General features: G+C 53.7%; 7 protein-coding genes across 7 annotated transcripts; 4 read left to right on the top strand and 3 right to left on the bottom strand.

Annotated features, from left to right (window-relative positions):
* The first annotated feature begins 7 nt into the window (after window positions 1–7).
* M421DRAFT_420122 (Gar1-domain-containing protein) lies at window positions 8–1,080 on the top strand. The gene is made up of 3 exons (XM_033592360.1): window positions 8–143; window positions 198–251; window positions 299–1,080. The coding sequence occupies exons 1-3, from the start codon at window positions 59–61 to the stop codon at window positions 796–798; spliced, it is 639 nt and encodes a 212-aa protein (XP_033449135.1). The 5' UTR covers window positions 8–58; the 3' UTR covers window positions 799–1,080.
* A 49-nt stretch (window positions 1,081–1,129) lies between these two features.
* On the top strand, window positions 1,130–2,621 carry M421DRAFT_142035 (CDP-diacylglycerol--serine O-phosphatidyltransferase). Its single transcript, XM_033587485.1, has 3 exons — window positions 1,130–1,524; window positions 1,578–1,676; window positions 1,776–2,621. Exons 1-3 carry the CDS (start codon window positions 1,461–1,463, stop codon window positions 2,339–2,341), a joined length of 729 nt encoding a protein of 242 aa, XP_033449134.1. The 5' UTR covers window positions 1,130–1,460; the 3' UTR covers window positions 2,342–2,621.
* A 280-nt stretch (window positions 2,622–2,901) lies between these two features.
* On the bottom strand, window positions 2,902–5,253 carry M421DRAFT_92016 (uncharacterized protein; the record flags this gene model as incomplete). The annotated part of the gene is made up of 3 exons (XM_033597994.1): window positions 2,902–4,908; window positions 4,958–5,059; window positions 5,110–5,253. 3 exons carry the CDS (start codon window positions 5,251–5,253, stop codon window positions 2,902–2,904), a joined length of 2,253 nt encoding a protein of 750 aa, XP_033449133.1.
* Window positions 5,254–6,638: 1,385 nt separating this feature from the next.
* M421DRAFT_100642 (uncharacterized protein) lies at window positions 6,639–7,866 on the top strand (the record flags this gene model as incomplete). The annotated part of the gene is made up of 2 exons (XM_033586548.1): window positions 6,639–6,695; window positions 6,751–7,866. 2 exons carry the CDS (start codon window positions 6,639–6,641, stop codon window positions 7,864–7,866), a joined length of 1,173 nt encoding a protein of 390 aa, XP_033449132.1.
* Window positions 7,867–9,135: 1,269 nt separating this feature from the next.
* M421DRAFT_92014 (uncharacterized protein) lies at window positions 9,136–11,593 on the bottom strand (the record flags this gene model as incomplete). The annotated part of the gene is made up of 6 exons (XM_033597993.1): window positions 9,136–9,493; window positions 9,778–9,899; window positions 9,952–10,224; window positions 10,449–10,955; window positions 11,006–11,200; window positions 11,480–11,593. The coding sequence occupies 6 exons, from the start codon at window positions 11,591–11,593 to the stop codon at window positions 9,136–9,138; spliced, it is 1,569 nt and encodes a 522-aa protein (XP_033449131.1).
* Window positions 11,594–11,890: 297 nt separating this feature from the next.
* On the bottom strand, window positions 11,891–12,258 carry M421DRAFT_141995 (uncharacterized protein). Its single transcript, XM_033587484.1, has 2 exons — window positions 12,155–12,258; window positions 11,891–12,088 (listed from the first exon to the last, which is right to left on the bottom strand). Exons 1-2 carry the CDS (start codon window positions 12,224–12,226, stop codon window positions 11,939–11,941), a joined length of 222 nt encoding a protein of 73 aa, XP_033449130.1. The 5' UTR covers window positions 12,227–12,258; the 3' UTR covers window positions 11,891–11,938.
* Window positions 12,259–12,846: 588 nt separating this feature from the next.
* On the top strand, window positions 12,847–14,130 carry M421DRAFT_420117 (histone deposition protein Asf1). Its single transcript, XM_033592359.1, has 4 exons — window positions 12,847–13,119; window positions 13,169–13,208; window positions 13,262–13,570; window positions 13,621–14,130. Exons 1-4 carry the CDS (start codon window positions 13,011–13,013, stop codon window positions 14,003–14,005), a joined length of 843 nt encoding a protein of 280 aa, XP_033449129.1. The 5' UTR covers window positions 12,847–13,010; the 3' UTR covers window positions 14,006–14,130.
* The last annotated feature ends 522 nt before the right edge of the window (window positions 14,131–14,652 follow it).

Here is a 14,652-nt window from a genome sequence, read left to right as displayed (position 1 = left end):
TCGAGAAGCCGACCAGCTCCAACACTGTGAACCGATTGCACACCCCACAACAAACGACATGTCTTTCCGTGGAACACCTCGAGGCGGCCGTGGCGGCTTTGGCGGAGGAAGCAGGGGCGGATTTGGTGGTAGCTCCCGTGGAGGTTGGTGTTTCTGCGCTGCAACAGCTCTCGGCGCTGGTAGCTGACTTTCTGCAGGACGCGGTGGATTTGGCGGAGCAGCTTCGTTCGGACCCCCAGACCAGGTCTTCGGTATGCGCAGCGTGTTCAGACTGTTTGCGCAATGCTGATATTCTTAGAAATGGGCAAGTTCGTTCACGAGGTCGAGAACGAGATGTTCTGCGAGTCGATCAACACCAAGATCCCCTACTTCAACGCGCCCGTCTACCTCGAGAACAAGACACCCATCGGCAAGGTTGACGAGATCTGCGGTCCCCTGAACCAGGTCTACTTCACCATCAAGCCCCAGGAAGGCATCCAGGCCAAATCATTCAAGGCCGGCGACAAGTTCTACATTGGCGGCGACAAGCTTCTGCCCCTCGACAGGTTCCTGCCCAAGCCCAAGCCTGCTCCCGGTGCGCCCAAGGTCAAGAAGCCCGCTGGTGGTCGCGGTGGTGCCCGTGGTGGTCGTGGCCGCGGTGCGCCAAGAGGGCGCGGAGGACCTCCCGGCCGTGGTGGACGTGGTGGTTCGTTCGGCGGTGGTCGCGGTGGTAGCTTTGGTGGCAGCGGTGGCTTCTCGCGCGGTGGAGGACGCGGCGGACGAGGCGGCTTCACCCCCCGTGGGCGAGGCGGATACTAAGCGCAGTCTGGATTGGTTTACCTTTGCAATGAAGACACCAGGACGGGCGGTTTTTCCTAGTCGCGGTATGACCCTGGACATCACGGATACCAATCGATACCACGAACATTCGACGGCGTTTGGGAGCTCAATGGGATTTTGTACATGTGGAACATGGCGCCATGTTGGAAAAGGCTCTAGAGCATGTTGTACGGATCATAGTCATTTCACGTTGAATCGAAACTTCAAAAAGCATGCACATCGTGTCGCCGGACACGGCATGCGATTCTTTGCGCTGTTCAAGACAGTCACCCGTGCTGTGATGTTCTCAGAGCAAGTGTATGCAATCATCGTTGATGCCGAATCCCTCACCAGAGCAGACAATCGAACTGGCGATTCGAACTCTACTGCACGCATCACGACAATGACCATTGTCTAGGACGGTCAGCACAGCCAACGCACTGCGCAGTCTCGGCACCAGACACTCTTGGCGAATCACATGGCGGTGAAGTGGCCCAGCCCGACCCATGACGTTCTGAGCCAAACCTGCAAGTTTACTGCACGTCACACGCTTGCAAGCCGTCCAAACCCTGAAGGCTTATCCTCCTCTATTCCTACAACACACACGAATCCTTCCTCCACCTACAATCCTTTCTACTGCACGATATTCGGTAGTAATCAAGATGGCGACCCGCAGAAACGGACCGAGCAATCCCAAGGACGAGGCGCCGTTGCCTACGGGCAAGAGTATGTTTCCCGCTGCAAGACAGACCGTGGGATGCACGACTAACGACCAGCAGCGCAGGACAAGCAGGCCCGCCTCCTAGCTGAGGAGAACCCCGGCCACTTCTCGCTGGTGCGTGCGCTGCACCTCGCCGATTTCATCACGGAGCTCAATGGTAAGCGCTCCCCACAGACACGTCCAAGCACTACACTACGCGCGCCTACACAGGCTGTACGCGTAGGAAGCTCAGGCAAGCAGTGCTGACGCCCTCCAGGCTTTTGCGGCGTAATGTCCATCTTCTCCTCGCTGCGCTACTGCATCCAATCCAACCCGTACGACCATACCAACATCTACTGGGCCCTTGGCTTCATCCCGCTCGGCCTCTTCTTCGACTTCATGGACGGCAAGGTAGCGCGCTGGCGCAAGAAGGCTTCGGTCATGGGTCAAGAACTTGACTCGCTCGCGGACCTCATATCTTTCGGCGTATCGCCCGCGGCCGCCGCCTTCGCAATGGGCATCCGCACGCCGCTCGACCACCTGATGTTGGCCTTCTTCGTGCTCTGCGGTCTTACGCGCTTGGCAAGGTTCAATGTTACAGTCGCCATGGTGCCGAAGGATGAGACGGGCAAGAGCAAGTACTTCGAGGGTACCCCGATCCCCATGTCGCTGGGCATAGTGCAGATCATGGCGTACTGGGTGTACAAGGGCTGGACGCTTGAGCAGATACCGCTGGGCCTGTGGCTGGAGGGAACTGCGCTCGAGTTCCACCCTGTTGTCTTCATGTTCATCTTGCACGGATGCTTGATGGTCAGTAAGACTATTCACGTCCCTAAGCCGTAAGCGCGGAACGAATGGGATGCAAATGGAGTTTGGCCGAATAGGAGGGGCTGCGCTTGTTGCAAGTAGTGCACCTTTCAGTTGAGGCCCTCTGTTCCAACATGAGGGACGACGACAATACCATAGCAGTCAGCTGCAGAGCATGATCCGAAATCCAACAGTGAGGGGAAGCAATGTTCTTCAAACCAAAGACATGGTTCGCAAGGTGATCAAATATGCTGTAATCTTGTTTGGACGACCCAGCATTTGCGGAGCTAATATTGTTGCTTCTACAGAGAAGAGGACATCTCATCATTTCAGATTTGAGGTGAATTAGGCCCGTCCTGATGTGTTCCCTTCTATGTGCGCCTGTCCGATAATTTCAGACGTGAAAGATGATTACATTATGTTGATGCCAACTGTTCCTGTAACAGCACGCTGTATCAGTCTGCATCTAGATGTGCAATGTCTTGATGGACTGTTAACCAACACTAGTTATGGACGATATGCTGTAGTAAGATGTAAGGTGTGCAACGCTCGCGTTGCTGGAAGTTGTCTGGGTATATCATTGGTGTGCGCGGCGATTAACGTGTGATGATAAGAGAGAAGCCGTCGATCCAGGCGGCCGAGGACCCGGAGATGCCACCAATCGTGTAGCCACGGGGAGGAATGAGAGTGTGTCTGGTTCTGTTAGCCACATATCGAGAATACACACATAAAGGAACAACATACCCGCTCCCGCCAGTGGCGTTGCCAAACCACTCACTTGACCTGCCCAGACTGGTCAGGATTTGGATGCCATCAATCCAGAGTCCTGCTCGCAAAGCGAAACCAAGTAGCAGTTCGCCTTTCCGTGTGTCCAGTGGGAAGTCGGTTGCATGACCTCCTCGCTTGCCGAAAACCTGGCTTGTTGAATCTTCGTAGTAGAACTCCAGACCGTCAACGCACAGCCCAGACCATACTTTGATACCGAGCAAGAGTTTCGTCTGGATGTGAGCGCTCTCAAGGATGATCTCCATTGGTTGCGATCCTTCCATTTGAGAGTAACCCAATTTGCTGCCGCGGTAGCCCCAGCGGCCGTCGGGAATCTTCACGCGCGCGAGTTTCTGGTTCGCGAGCTGGCTGAAGTCTTCGATAACATGCTTTCCACCTCCTGCAGAGTAAACTTCAACTTTCAGCTTCGACTTCTGCTTTTCTTTTGGAAGCACTGAACGCAGCTCGTTCTCGTCCAGAGAGACCTGACGAGGGTATTGGAGTTCGACTTCTGGCCACTCTCGCCAGAATCTGCACACATCGTCACCTTCTGTGTAGAGCTCGACCCAGGCAATGCCAGATTTTGAGGTTGCAATCACACCGCCCTGGCCGGGATCAACGGTCCAGACCTGCACGCTCCCGTCATTGTTAGCATCGGCTCTATCGATCGGGATCTGGAAGCATGGATGGAATCTAAAGCGCAGCACATCCAGCCTGTGCCATTTACACTCATCTTCGGGTAGCACCAGCCGCTGTCCAGGCGACTTCGTGCGAGTTGAGTAAGGCTCGCGGCAAATGAATGTGCGGTTCAGTGTGACATAGTCTCTCAACATAACACCAGACTCCTGATGCGGGCAGCCGAATAAGTGTCCGGTCTCGTGAAGGTGGGCGCCAATACCGATATTGGCGGCCTCCCAGTTGCTGCCAGATTCGTTGCAGTCATTTGCTACGAAGTTGGTGTCTGTTCGCGTGCAATCTTCAAATGCTTGAGTAACCTCCTCGATACTGGACGGGTAGCTGTGTAGCGCTTGTGACCCAAAGATGCCGAGCTGCAAGTCTGGCACTCCTCCACCAAGCGCTGCATGCCCACGGATGACCTGCTCCTTGGCGTCCCACGTCGAATCGATGAACATGCAAGAAACGTAAAGCTTTTGACCCGGTGTAATGTGAAAGTAGTCCTTGACTGCGTCTGCGGCAATGCCAAAGAGCTCGCCCTTCTTCATTCCCGGACCATACTGTTGTGCTCGATCGAGGTCTCTGATCTCGGCGACAGTCTTCTTCGATCGTATGATGTGAACCTTTGCCTGTGTGCGGAAGTGGCCAGACTCCCAGTCTTGGAAGCTGATCGTACCCGGCTCCCACGAATCTTCCAAGCGGAAGCATCGTCGACCGAAGCCATGGCGCTTCATTTGTTCGCCTGTAAAAGCTTGCCACAGATACGCTGCCATACGGAACTTCTTGACCGCAAGATCCAGCCCGTTTCCTTCGGTCTGCATGCGCGACGGCGGTGCATCATATGTGCCAGGCGAGTCGCTTCCGAGAATGATGGCGAGCTGAAGAGGCGGCGCATGTGTAAGAGGGAGGTAGTTGATGTTCACGAACGTTGCGTGTGGGGAGATGGACTGGTTGCCGGACGAGACTTTCGGCGACGAGAAGTCAAAACGAACTCGGTTCCACCCTGGCTCCAAATGGACCAATGCTTTGAAGTACGAGTCCCTTACTGGCCAGCAGGTGGCTGGAAACCGACCTTGGTGGTGGTTGACGGTGATGGTGCCATCTAGTGGTTGGGAAGATGGTTCGCCAACTTGCCCGAATACCAGCAAAACCTGCTGATGAACCTGCCTACTGTCAGTGCTCCACGTGAGCTCCACGAGGAGAACATCATACCCAAGAGTTATCTGATACGGAAATAACGCGCGGTGCGAGGAGAGAGGATCGATTGAACGAGTTGTGCACGCCAGAGCCGTTGGTAGGTGTTGTGGACAGGCCCTACAGCTTCGTTAGCCTTGTACTTTTCATGCATGCTCAAAAACACTGACATTCATGCTGTAGCGCTTGACAGGTTCTGCGGTAGGTCGCTGAGGCCGAGTGCTTTGCGCCGGTACTGGGGGCGCATCTGCCTCTATAGTCGATGTCGCAGGCGTAGTAGAGGGGGTGGATGAGCCCACCGGTGACGAGTTCATGGTAGAAGACGACTGGCGCCGACCAAAGCCATACTGTGTCTTTGTAGGGGAGGCCTCGTTGGTCTTATCGTGGGAAGACTGCCGGGAGCTCTTCTTGCGTAGGGAATGCAGGAATGAAGGCATAGCCGCGGTGCTACTGTGGCTCTGGGATATTCGAGATTACTGGAAACTCATACGCGGAACGAGTGGCAGCCAGAGGGCAGGCGCTGAAAAGCTGTGGAGGATGAACAAGCCGTAGGGACGCGTAATGCAAGCGCGGTGGGTTGCGTGCGGGCGAACGAGCGCTCAGAGTGCGGCAATGGCAATACCAAGGGAATATACTGGGCGCAAACAAACGAGTGTCACTAGAAGGTGCTCAATGCGAAGTACAAGCAATGGTGGTGCTTTGCTCTTTGTTATATCGCGCGATGTTGAGGAGCGAGGAGCAGGTGCAATCGTCGATAAGCCCTGCCCGCTGATCTAGGCAAGGAAGTAGCATCAAGCTTTGTCACAGCAGGCACGTGCTGGACCTAGCTTAAGGGAGACATCTGCAGTGCGCATTAGGTGGCTCTCATAATTCAAGCTGGCAAGGCGCAATGCCGTCTTGGAGGACTTCGGGGTACCGGTATCCGCCAACGGCTCTCCCAAAAAAATGACGTTGGAGCTAGCCACGATGCGGCTGCGATCCACTTTGCATTTGACGGCGTTGGAGCTGCGTCTGGCGCAGTATCCAGCCATGCTTCTCGTAGTAAAGATATAAGAATGCCTCAGATGATCCCAGAGTCAAGCCTCTGCCCGGGATTGCTAGTGCAAGTTATGTTCCACGCAGACGCAGGTCAGCATGTCCCACATGCCGAAGCTCGGGTGCGGCAAAGCACCAAACTGCTGTCATGTAAAGCATCTTGAGTCTCTGATGAAGCTCACTCAAAAGACTCTGCTGAGAACTCGACTATCGATTCGAGCTTCCAGAGCACGAATATCTCTGGGTTTGCAGATACTGATCGCAGAAATGCCGATTCGAAATTGTGGAGATGCGCGATCTGCGCCTCAACCGGGGGCCGCTATGCCCGGCTTGGCTGAAGAGTACAATACATTGAGTCAGCAGCTTTCTAACACCGCTAACCTGATACTCCTCATGTCCTTGCCCAAGGTGAATTGGGCTGGCGCTCCTCGCTTCACAAAGGCCTCGACACTAGACCCATGAGATCATGCGTGTCTGACATTCACCAGCCTTGTTTCTGGTCTGTGCATAGGCTTCGACGCTAAACTACTTCTCCACTACATTCCTCCTTCGCCGGCGATCGCCTCAGCTCGAGATCTCAATCTCAATGCGTGTCCTTGATTGATACCATTGCCAGCGACTCGACAGCCCTGCTCACGATCCTTCCCCCACACACTCCTTCACTATGGCAGAGCAGGACGAGGTTGCCAGCAAGGTCTTGCGGAGAGCCCAGGTCTCAAAGGTTGTTCTCCCAGTGTCCACTTCCTCTGCTAGTTTGCTGACAATGCGTGCCGTAGATGACCAGGACTCTTCAAAATCGACTTGCCCTGGCCAACATCAAGATCAAGAACGGGTGGGAAAGCCTCAGCATCGACGCAATTGAGCCCGTCATCGATGTCGAGCTCAAGCGTAAGCGTCCTGGTTCCAGCAACGAGGCCATGTCAGATGCTTCGAGTACCTCTGAACGCTTCTACCGCCCAGGCGTGCTCGACTCGTCCCCTCTCACCGCACCCATCTTCTCCGACGATATCCGGCGATCAGGCACACAATCTGTCAGCAGCGGCAGCACCATACACAACAAGCGTCCTCGTTACGACAAGCCTGTTACCAAATACCCTGCCTCGAGCACCCACAACCGCGGCAAGGTCATACGGTCTGCCACAACGGCTTCGTCTTCATGGAAGAACAGCTTCCAGTTGCCAGAATCCTCGCCGGTATACCACCGCAGACATGCACGCTTTGGCCAAACCCACGTGCCCAGCCTCTCCTTTGTCTCAGAGACATCGACCATCCTCGATGAACTACGATCCCCCCTCCTGTCAGAGGAAGATGACGAAGACCTTCCCATCACCTCGTTCCAGATCAACACGTCACACTTTGCAACGTCGCCCATTCGACCTCGAGCGCCTCGAACACCGCCGCCAGATGTCGCCCGCTCAGCTCGTCTTCGCCAGAGGGGCTTTACTGCCGCTGGCGCCGCTAGAGAAGGGAACCACGGCGAGACTGACGCGAACCTGCTTATGTACTTGGCAACGTCACCGACACCAGTCCGATTGGGCTCGTTCAAGCAACCCATGCATGCTCCATCCACCCCACCATCAAAGACAACACCCCTGCCATCATCGATGATGTCCACGCCCGGAGGCACCGGACAAGCGTATGGTGGTCTCGTTGCTACTACTCCGAACAACCTGAACTTCGCCGAGTTCCTCAACATGACACCAAGCCCTGCACAAGCACAGTTCGGCTCATCGTGGAACCGCACACCAGCCGGCAAAACTCCCGCGGCAATCCGTGAGGCTAAGCGCCACATCAACTTCGACAATCTTGTACCTCCCACTGGCGATGGCCCACGGATGGTCGCAAAGGTCGAAGGCCTCAGCATGGACCTCGGCGACGAGCTCGTATCCTGAAGCAACATCCAAACACACATTTGTTTAACGATACCCTGCGCGAACAACGACTGTCTAACGACCTGGATACTCCAGCAATGTTGTTGGTCTTATGCGCCAATACGGCTTTCTACTGTCTTGACTTCCTATATCACTTGTTTAGCATGGCGTTCACGGCGGTACCAAAGTTGCACTTTGTTTTTGGCGATGCGCATTTTTGGGCGCCTTTTTGGGCTGCAGAAATCTTGCGCCATACTTTTTTGGCAAAACGATACAACAAGCACCGGCACCGCACCAGGCAGCGTCTGGCCTTGGCAATGATTTCCTTTGTTCCCACAGCAGTACGATCTATCGGAGGGGCTAGGTGACAGTATCACCCCAAATGGTGCATATAGATACATCCAATATCACAGATATTTTCACCAAACCCTGCATCTTCGCGAACGACGCACGATGGAGTGGTCCGTACTGCCTGAACTGCTCGCTACGAATTGTCGCTGACAACCTCGGATGGGGACGTCTCCGTATACGAGCAGGACAGCGAATCGTTGGTACGCCACAGCTAGGATCCGGCGACTCCTTAGCAAGGGACGACATGGACTTGAACCATCGATTTGAAGCCTCGGGGGTTCAAATTGAGCTTTTGCGTCCGTCTACAGCAAAGTGGACTTGCGCATATTTCTGCTCCAAGTCGAGATGCAAAGCCGGTGGTTTTGAGTCACGGTGCGGAGCTTCATGAGGAGGCCAGTGCATACCGGAAGTCCCACCCTGCAGTGAGCGCCCACATTACTTTTTTCTGCAGCCTTGCAGATTTGCCATGTCATTGCCAACTCCAGATCACCCTGTCACTCCAACTCAACGACAAAGAATCTTAGACCACCCGCTCGCAGCAGAGCTACAGTGGGTATGCGATTAGTCTACCCCTCGGTCGCGCTGCATCAAGTATCGATGACGATGCAATGAAGCCACTCGCCATGGCGACGCGCCCGGACGCGTTTCGACGTGCGAGTTTGGCGTCCGGGCATAGTCTGGTACGAGCTTTTGGTTGGCCGGTCAGCGCAAGCAGTACCTGGTCTGTCGATACCGCTAAAAGTCAATTGTTGTTCTTGATTCGGATTTGGTACAGCCTGCGGCTTGTCTCCGGCGTATTGAAAGCTGATGTAAGTAAACTTCAAGCTGCGGTCGAGTGGAGAACGAGGCTGGGTGGCACTCTGTGGCTCGGATACGAATGCGACGGGGCATCATCGATCCAGTATTCCTGCAATATTTCTTGATTTAAGACCCTTGTCCTTAGCTTCGCAATCCATTTGGATAAGTGTCAAGGCTATCGTACATGATTCTTTTTTGGATGTTGCCGCCGGCACACACGGGAAGCCTCACTGTCTTCGGCGTAATCGAGCCGTCCACGCAAGCCAGCGACTCGCTTGCTCCGAAGCCAAATGAGATCCGATTCTGCAAGTTACACCCCCGACAAAGCAAGATGACGCCTAAGAGGGCCAACATCTGAATTGTCAAGCCCTTGCTCTTAGCACTGCTGGATTGCTCTCCTTGGTTTTGCCACATTCTGTATTTGCCAGCGTTGTGCACGCAATTCGTTGCGGTGCTGCGCTGGTGCCACTTGTCAGACGTCAACGAATGTGTAGCACAGCTGTTATGCACATTTCAAATGCTGATTTCCGTAGGCAGGGTGTTTTTTGAGCAGTGGCCTGCCTCGCACGCAAATATGGAAAGGGTATGGCAGATTGGAGAGTGATGCATTTTTGCTTGTCTGCCATTCCCAAACACCCAGCAAGTAAGAACCAGACACGAGCTATGTGCTACCTGACTACGAGTCTCGATCAATGTAGAACTGTGGCTGTCTTGCGGCCAGAGAAGATGTTCGAGATTACAATGGATTCTTGCGATAGAATTACTGGGCCGTATCACTGATACCTTTCTTGCGGCCATTGTAAATCGTTGAGATCAGTAGCTGAGAACTCTGGGAATGTGAAAGGCAGTATCATCACATTGCCGGTCCCGGTCTCGGCACCACCGAATAACATATCGATCTCATTCTAACAGACGTTAGTCAAAGATCCCTACTGTGAGCGTCAGTGAAGTACTCACCCAATCGATGACATTCGAAGCATCCAATAGATAGTGATGCATGTCGTAGCACTCGAATCGCATGCGCGTGGTTGTCATGTCAGTGAAGCATGTTCGGCCAGTCTCGGTATCGATACTTCTGTCACTATGCTCTGCACGATCGAGGTCGATGTCATCGATATTCAAGGGGAGACAGGTGTCATAGTCTTCAGTCCGAATTTGAGGCCGTGGTTCTGTCGCTTCACATGTCCGCAGGTCAAGAAAGCAGATTTGATGCCAGACGAGGCGTCTGACCTGGCACTCGATGGGTGATGTGCTGTATACGGAGGGATCCTTGTGCAGGCCCATGCATTCAGCCAGATGTATGCAGGTGCCTGTTAAAGCAGTGGGCGCGAGATACCTCGGCGCGACAAAGTGGGGTCTGTTCAAGGCTTGTCAGTGTCATTGCGTTGGTAATTGCCCAAGTGATTCCGAATGAAATCTCAGAAAGTTGCGCGATGACGGTAGTGTGGACTTACCAGATACATGAAAAAGGCCTGCAACATCTCAAGCTTTGTAGTTCGAAGCAGGTTCGCCCTTGACAATGCAGCCTCTGTAGCCTCTCTGAAGTTGTCCACCAACCCTTGCTTGTCAACACCGAACTCGGCCAGCACCTTCTCCTTGGACATAGACACGACCGAACTCAGCAGGGCTGCAAAGACAACGGCCTGGAAGGAGTTGCGTGGATCCATGCCGGACGCCACACTCTTCCAGAACTTGTCATAGTGCCGCTCGAAGGACGGGCGGTGGACGATCCTCGCAATGACATGCACTGCCTGCCAGTAGTGTGCTATGAGTCTGTCGATCAGAGTTTTGGCGGGAAGGTAGTTCATGAGGGTTATCTCCTCGGCACCCGGTGTAAAGAAAAAGCTCGAAGAGGGTTCAACATAGTCGTTTGAAGGCATCGTCCACTCCACAGCGCCCGCCGAGAAAGAGTTCGGATCTTGGGACTTTCTCCTGGGTAGCTCTTTCAGAGCTTGCCCTAGCTAGAGATATCACATTAGCTCAATTCACAAAGCTAGGTGCGTGTGCTCACTTCGTCAGTAAATCTGGGTTGCACCAATCCACCAATTCTCTCCATGGTCCCCACTTTGCCTAACGCAATTCCGAGATCGACAATGCCGTCATCGCCTTCTTCATTCTCGTAGTAAGCAGCATCTTCTCGAGCAAAGTCTGATGATCTTAGGTCTTTGGTATCTACACCTTCCTCGTCATCGCTGCAAATTTCGTGCTGCTACAAGAGAGAGTCAGACACATTGGAGGAGGCCGACGACTCTTTTTGGGCTCGATTTCTCCGCACTATGTCCTATTCAAGGCTCTTCTCTAGTATGTCCATCTCTTCCTTGACTTCTGTCAGTCTGGCTTGCGCTGCGGCGTCGAAACTCGGAGAGATGAAGTGGCATTGGCGGTTACTCTTGACGCAAGTGGTACATGGGTTTCCGCGATCACATTTCAGCTTTCGGCGTCGGCATTCGAGACAAGAGCGGATGATTCGGTTGCGACGACGAACACGGGGCTGCGCAGTCTGTGACCTTCTCTCGTCAACGTTTCCGAGCGCGGTAGAAGAGGTGTTCCGGATCTGGCCATTGAATATCGACCAGGTCAGGTTCGACGTATCAGCCATTGCTGGAGGTCTTGCTCCAGTCTCGTGCATGCAGATTGGGCATGTAGGATCAGCCACGGCTGCCCTTACGGGCGTGGGCTTCGGTGCGTGAAACGAACATTGTGTGGGTCATTCTTGCGCAACATGAATGACTTTACAAACTCACCTCGAGCCACTTCCCAAAGTCCACTTCGTCACATACAGCGAGTTTCGATTTCCCACGAGCGCCCCGAGCAGTCCCGTAGCAGGTGTTGGCTTCGATGATCGATAGTGATCAGGCGGATTTCTAACCCACGCTTAACAGTCAGGTACCGTTTGTCAAAGTCAGACTGTCCAATGCTAGTATTCGGAATGCGTTTGTATGATCTAACGACCGTTAATTAAGAAGACATTGGGTCGAATAACCCCGCCCTCAACGATGCTTTGACGAGATGGAAGCCTGGCGCTACGAGGGAACATAGAGTTTCTCCTGCACAGCGGCGGTTGTAACAAGAGTCGATACGGTATGTGCGGGATCTGATGTCTTTAGCCGATGGGCGCTCTCTCACTCTCACACAGTGCTGTCTGTTGATGTTGAGATACAAGATTTGAAGAGCGTGCTTGCACGCGTCGCCTCCAGGCTACCCAGATAAAGAGGCGCCAAAGGCCTCCCATATCAGAATTGAACTCTTCACCATCATCATCGCGCACGCCATTGTATTCAAAAAATGTGATAGGCTGTCTGTCAGGGCGCGGATGTAACTCGTGGTTGTGGCAAGCGCCAATGAGACGCAGCATATGGCAGTGTGCATTTACCATGTATTGCACCCGCTCTCACGGTAATATGTTTTGCGCGACCATTCCATCCCGTGAGCAATTGCATTCCCAATTACGAGCCGTACCGTTGTATCCTGCATTCGAACAAGCCTACCCGGATAGAGACCCTGAAGCCTTAGGTTGGTTGTGCATAGTTATGCAGATCAATGTCATCAGTTCTGGCGCAAGTGAGCTGCTCCTTCTGTGAAGAAAAGCTCCTCCACATTGTACCGGTAAAGGAAGCTAATTTATAAGACGCACTTCCATATTCTCTAGGGTCCTGGCCGCTCGTAGACGGTTATTGTAATGACAACATCCCGCAGTCTAAATTGCAACAGACTGACAAGAGATGAAACCGCGATCTTGGTGGCATAGAGAGGATTGCAGAGCCGCTCCGCGAGCGAATTGGGGTAAGTGCAAGGCGGACGCGTGCACGAACGAAACGCGCGACGCGGTTCGAGGCCCCACAGCGCTTTCCTCGACAACCAACGCTTTGATTTCACCGCTCAGGCGTAAACACTGTTCTACCCTCGTCTTTGCCTACTGAACCTTACAGTCCATCTGTTAGCAGCGCCTCAAACTGTCTATTTTATACCGTTAGCCCCACCTCTTTAACGGAAATCCAAAAGTCACAGCTGTCAAAATGTCTGTCGTCTCGCTTCTCGGTGTCGAGGTCAAGAACAACCCCGCGCCATTCGACGCGCCTTACGAGTTTGAGATCACCTTCGAGTGCCTCGAGCAGCTGCAAAAGGGCGAGTGCGAACAATGTTTTAGAGTGGACTTGGACTAATTCCCGCATAGATCTCGAGTGGAAGCTAACCTATGTTGGCTCTGCTACCTCGTGAGTACTCCTCCACCGCAAGATCTGGCCAGGTAGCAACTGACACGAACCAGCAATGAATATGACCAAGAACTCGACTCTGTCCTTGTCGGCCCTCTCCCCATTGGCGTGAACAAGTTCCTCTTCCGCGCCGATCCTCCGGACCTGTCCCGCATCCCCAACAGCGAGATTATCGGCGTCACAGTCATTCTGCTCAGTTGCAGCTACGAGGATCGCGAGTTTGTTCGTGTTGGATACTATGTCAACAACGAGTACGTTGATGAGGCACTGTCTCTCGAGCCCCCCGCAAAGCCCGTCATCGAGAAGGTCCAGAGGCAAATTCTGGCAGAGAAGCCGCGTGTTACGCGCTTTGCTATCAAATGGTACCATTCCTACCTACCATCTCCATTTTGCGCACGACTGACCAGCTTAGGGACTCCGAGGAGTCTGCCCCGCCTGAGTTCCCTCCTGAGCAGCCCGAGGCTGATTTGAACGCCGATGGCGACCAATACGGAATCGAAGAGGACGAGGAAGAGGAAGAAGACGCAGAGGGCGTTACCGTAGAAGGCGAAGATGCCGCGATGGCTGGTGGCGAAGAGACTGCAGGCCCTGCTGCTGAAGAGGAGGATGGCGACTCTGACGGCAGTGAAGACATTGACATCGAGGACTCCGAAGGCGAGGACGAAGATGAGGAGGAGGGCGGTGACGATGATATGGAGATGGATGACGGCGAGCAAAACGCTGCAAACGGTGACAAGCAGGTTCAGCAGCAGCCTGGGAACGTACAGAAGCACAACGCGGATGTCATGGTTCACTAGGCGTGCACACAGCCAAATTATCTGCTGAGTGTGTAGAAGATTGGGTTTGCTGTTGAATTTACGAGCGCGCATTGCATAGACGAAACATGATTAGGAATATACCCTAACTGGTGATGGGGCGTTTGCCTACAACTATGGAGTGCCTTGGCTTTGGTGATGTCGTGAATCATCTTGCCGGTATGCTGATGTATTCGTCAGTCAATTCTAATTATGCTCGGAACTTCAGCACATGTCAGAGTATATTTACTGCAAGGGCAACATGACAAATCCGCTCGAGAGTGAAATCAATGACGAGCGTGCCATGAAGAGTAGACGTTCAACAGTCAGCTGTCCTGTCACCTTGCTGCCATTGCCCGATTTGACATGCTGAAGCCCAATCTGGGCTGCACAGCATGCAGGCAACAACGGCTTGTGCACAGAGTGAATGCGCCTCAACTCGACAGCACACCCCGTGCCTGATCAGTCAACGTCATGCGACTGTTTCAAAGCGAGCCGGATACGGTGGCTTGAAGCGGAACTCGATCCACAGCCTGGATGGCGCAGCAGCAGCGCCTGTGACCGACGCGCGCCAACGAGGAGCTCGAACATATATAGCAATCGTGAGCTCTGAACACGCGCCGAGTTCAAGATGTCGGCCACCTTCACAT

The sequence above is a fragment of the Didymella exigua genome (genome assembly GCF_010094145.1).
Source record: "Didymella exigua CBS 183.55 unplaced genomic scaffold M421scaffold_12, whole genome shotgun sequence".
NCBI lineage: Eukaryota > Fungi > Ascomycota > Dothideomycetes > Pleosporales > Didymellaceae > Didymella > Didymella exigua.
The sequence above is the reverse complement of the archived record's forward strand: the minus strand, read 5'-3'. Positions and strand labels throughout refer to the sequence as shown.

Bases quoted from the DNA above. Each gene is read 5' to 3' on its own strand.
- M421DRAFT_420122 (XM_033592360.1), top strand. From the start codon at position 59: ATGTCTTTCCGTGGAACACCTCGAGGCGGCCGTGGCGGCTTTGGCGGA. The intron at 144-197 runs GTTGGTGTTTCT...GACTTTCTGCAG, and splicing joins TGGTGGTAGCTCCCGTGGAG to GACGCGGTGGATTTGGCGGA. The intron at 252-298 runs GTATGCGCAGCG...TGATATTCTTAG, and splicing joins ACCCCCAGACCAGGTCTTCG to AAATGGGCAAGTTCGTTCAC.
- M421DRAFT_142035 (XM_033587485.1), top strand. From the start codon at position 1,461: ATGGCGACCCGCAGAAACGGACCGAGCAATCCCAAGGACGAGGCGCCG. The intron at 1,525-1,577 runs GTATGTTTCCCG...AACGACCAGCAG, and splicing joins GCCGTTGCCTACGGGCAAGA to CGCAGGACAAGCAGGCCCGC. The intron at 1,677-1,775 runs GTAAGCGCTCCC...GACGCCCTCCAG, and splicing joins TTTCATCACGGAGCTCAATG to GCTTTTGCGGCGTAATGTCC.
- M421DRAFT_141995 (XM_033587484.1), bottom strand. From the start codon at position 12,226: ATGGGAGGCCTTTGGCGCCTCTTTATCTGGGTAGCCTGGAGGCGACGC. The intron at 12,089-12,154 runs GTATCTCAACAT...TAAAGACATCAG, and splicing joins AAGCACGCTCTTCAAATCTT to ATCCCGCACATACCGTATCG.
- M421DRAFT_420117 (XM_033592359.1), top strand. From the start codon at position 13,011: ATGTCTGTCGTCTCGCTTCTCGGTGTCGAGGTCAAGAACAACCCCGCG. The intron at 13,209-13,261 runs GTGAGTACTCCT...GACACGAACCAG, and splicing joins TATGTTGGCTCTGCTACCTC to CAATGAATATGACCAAGAAC. The intron at 13,571-13,620 runs GTACCATTCCTA...TGACCAGCTTAG, and splicing joins ACGCGCTTTGCTATCAAATG to GGACTCCGAGGAGTCTGCCC.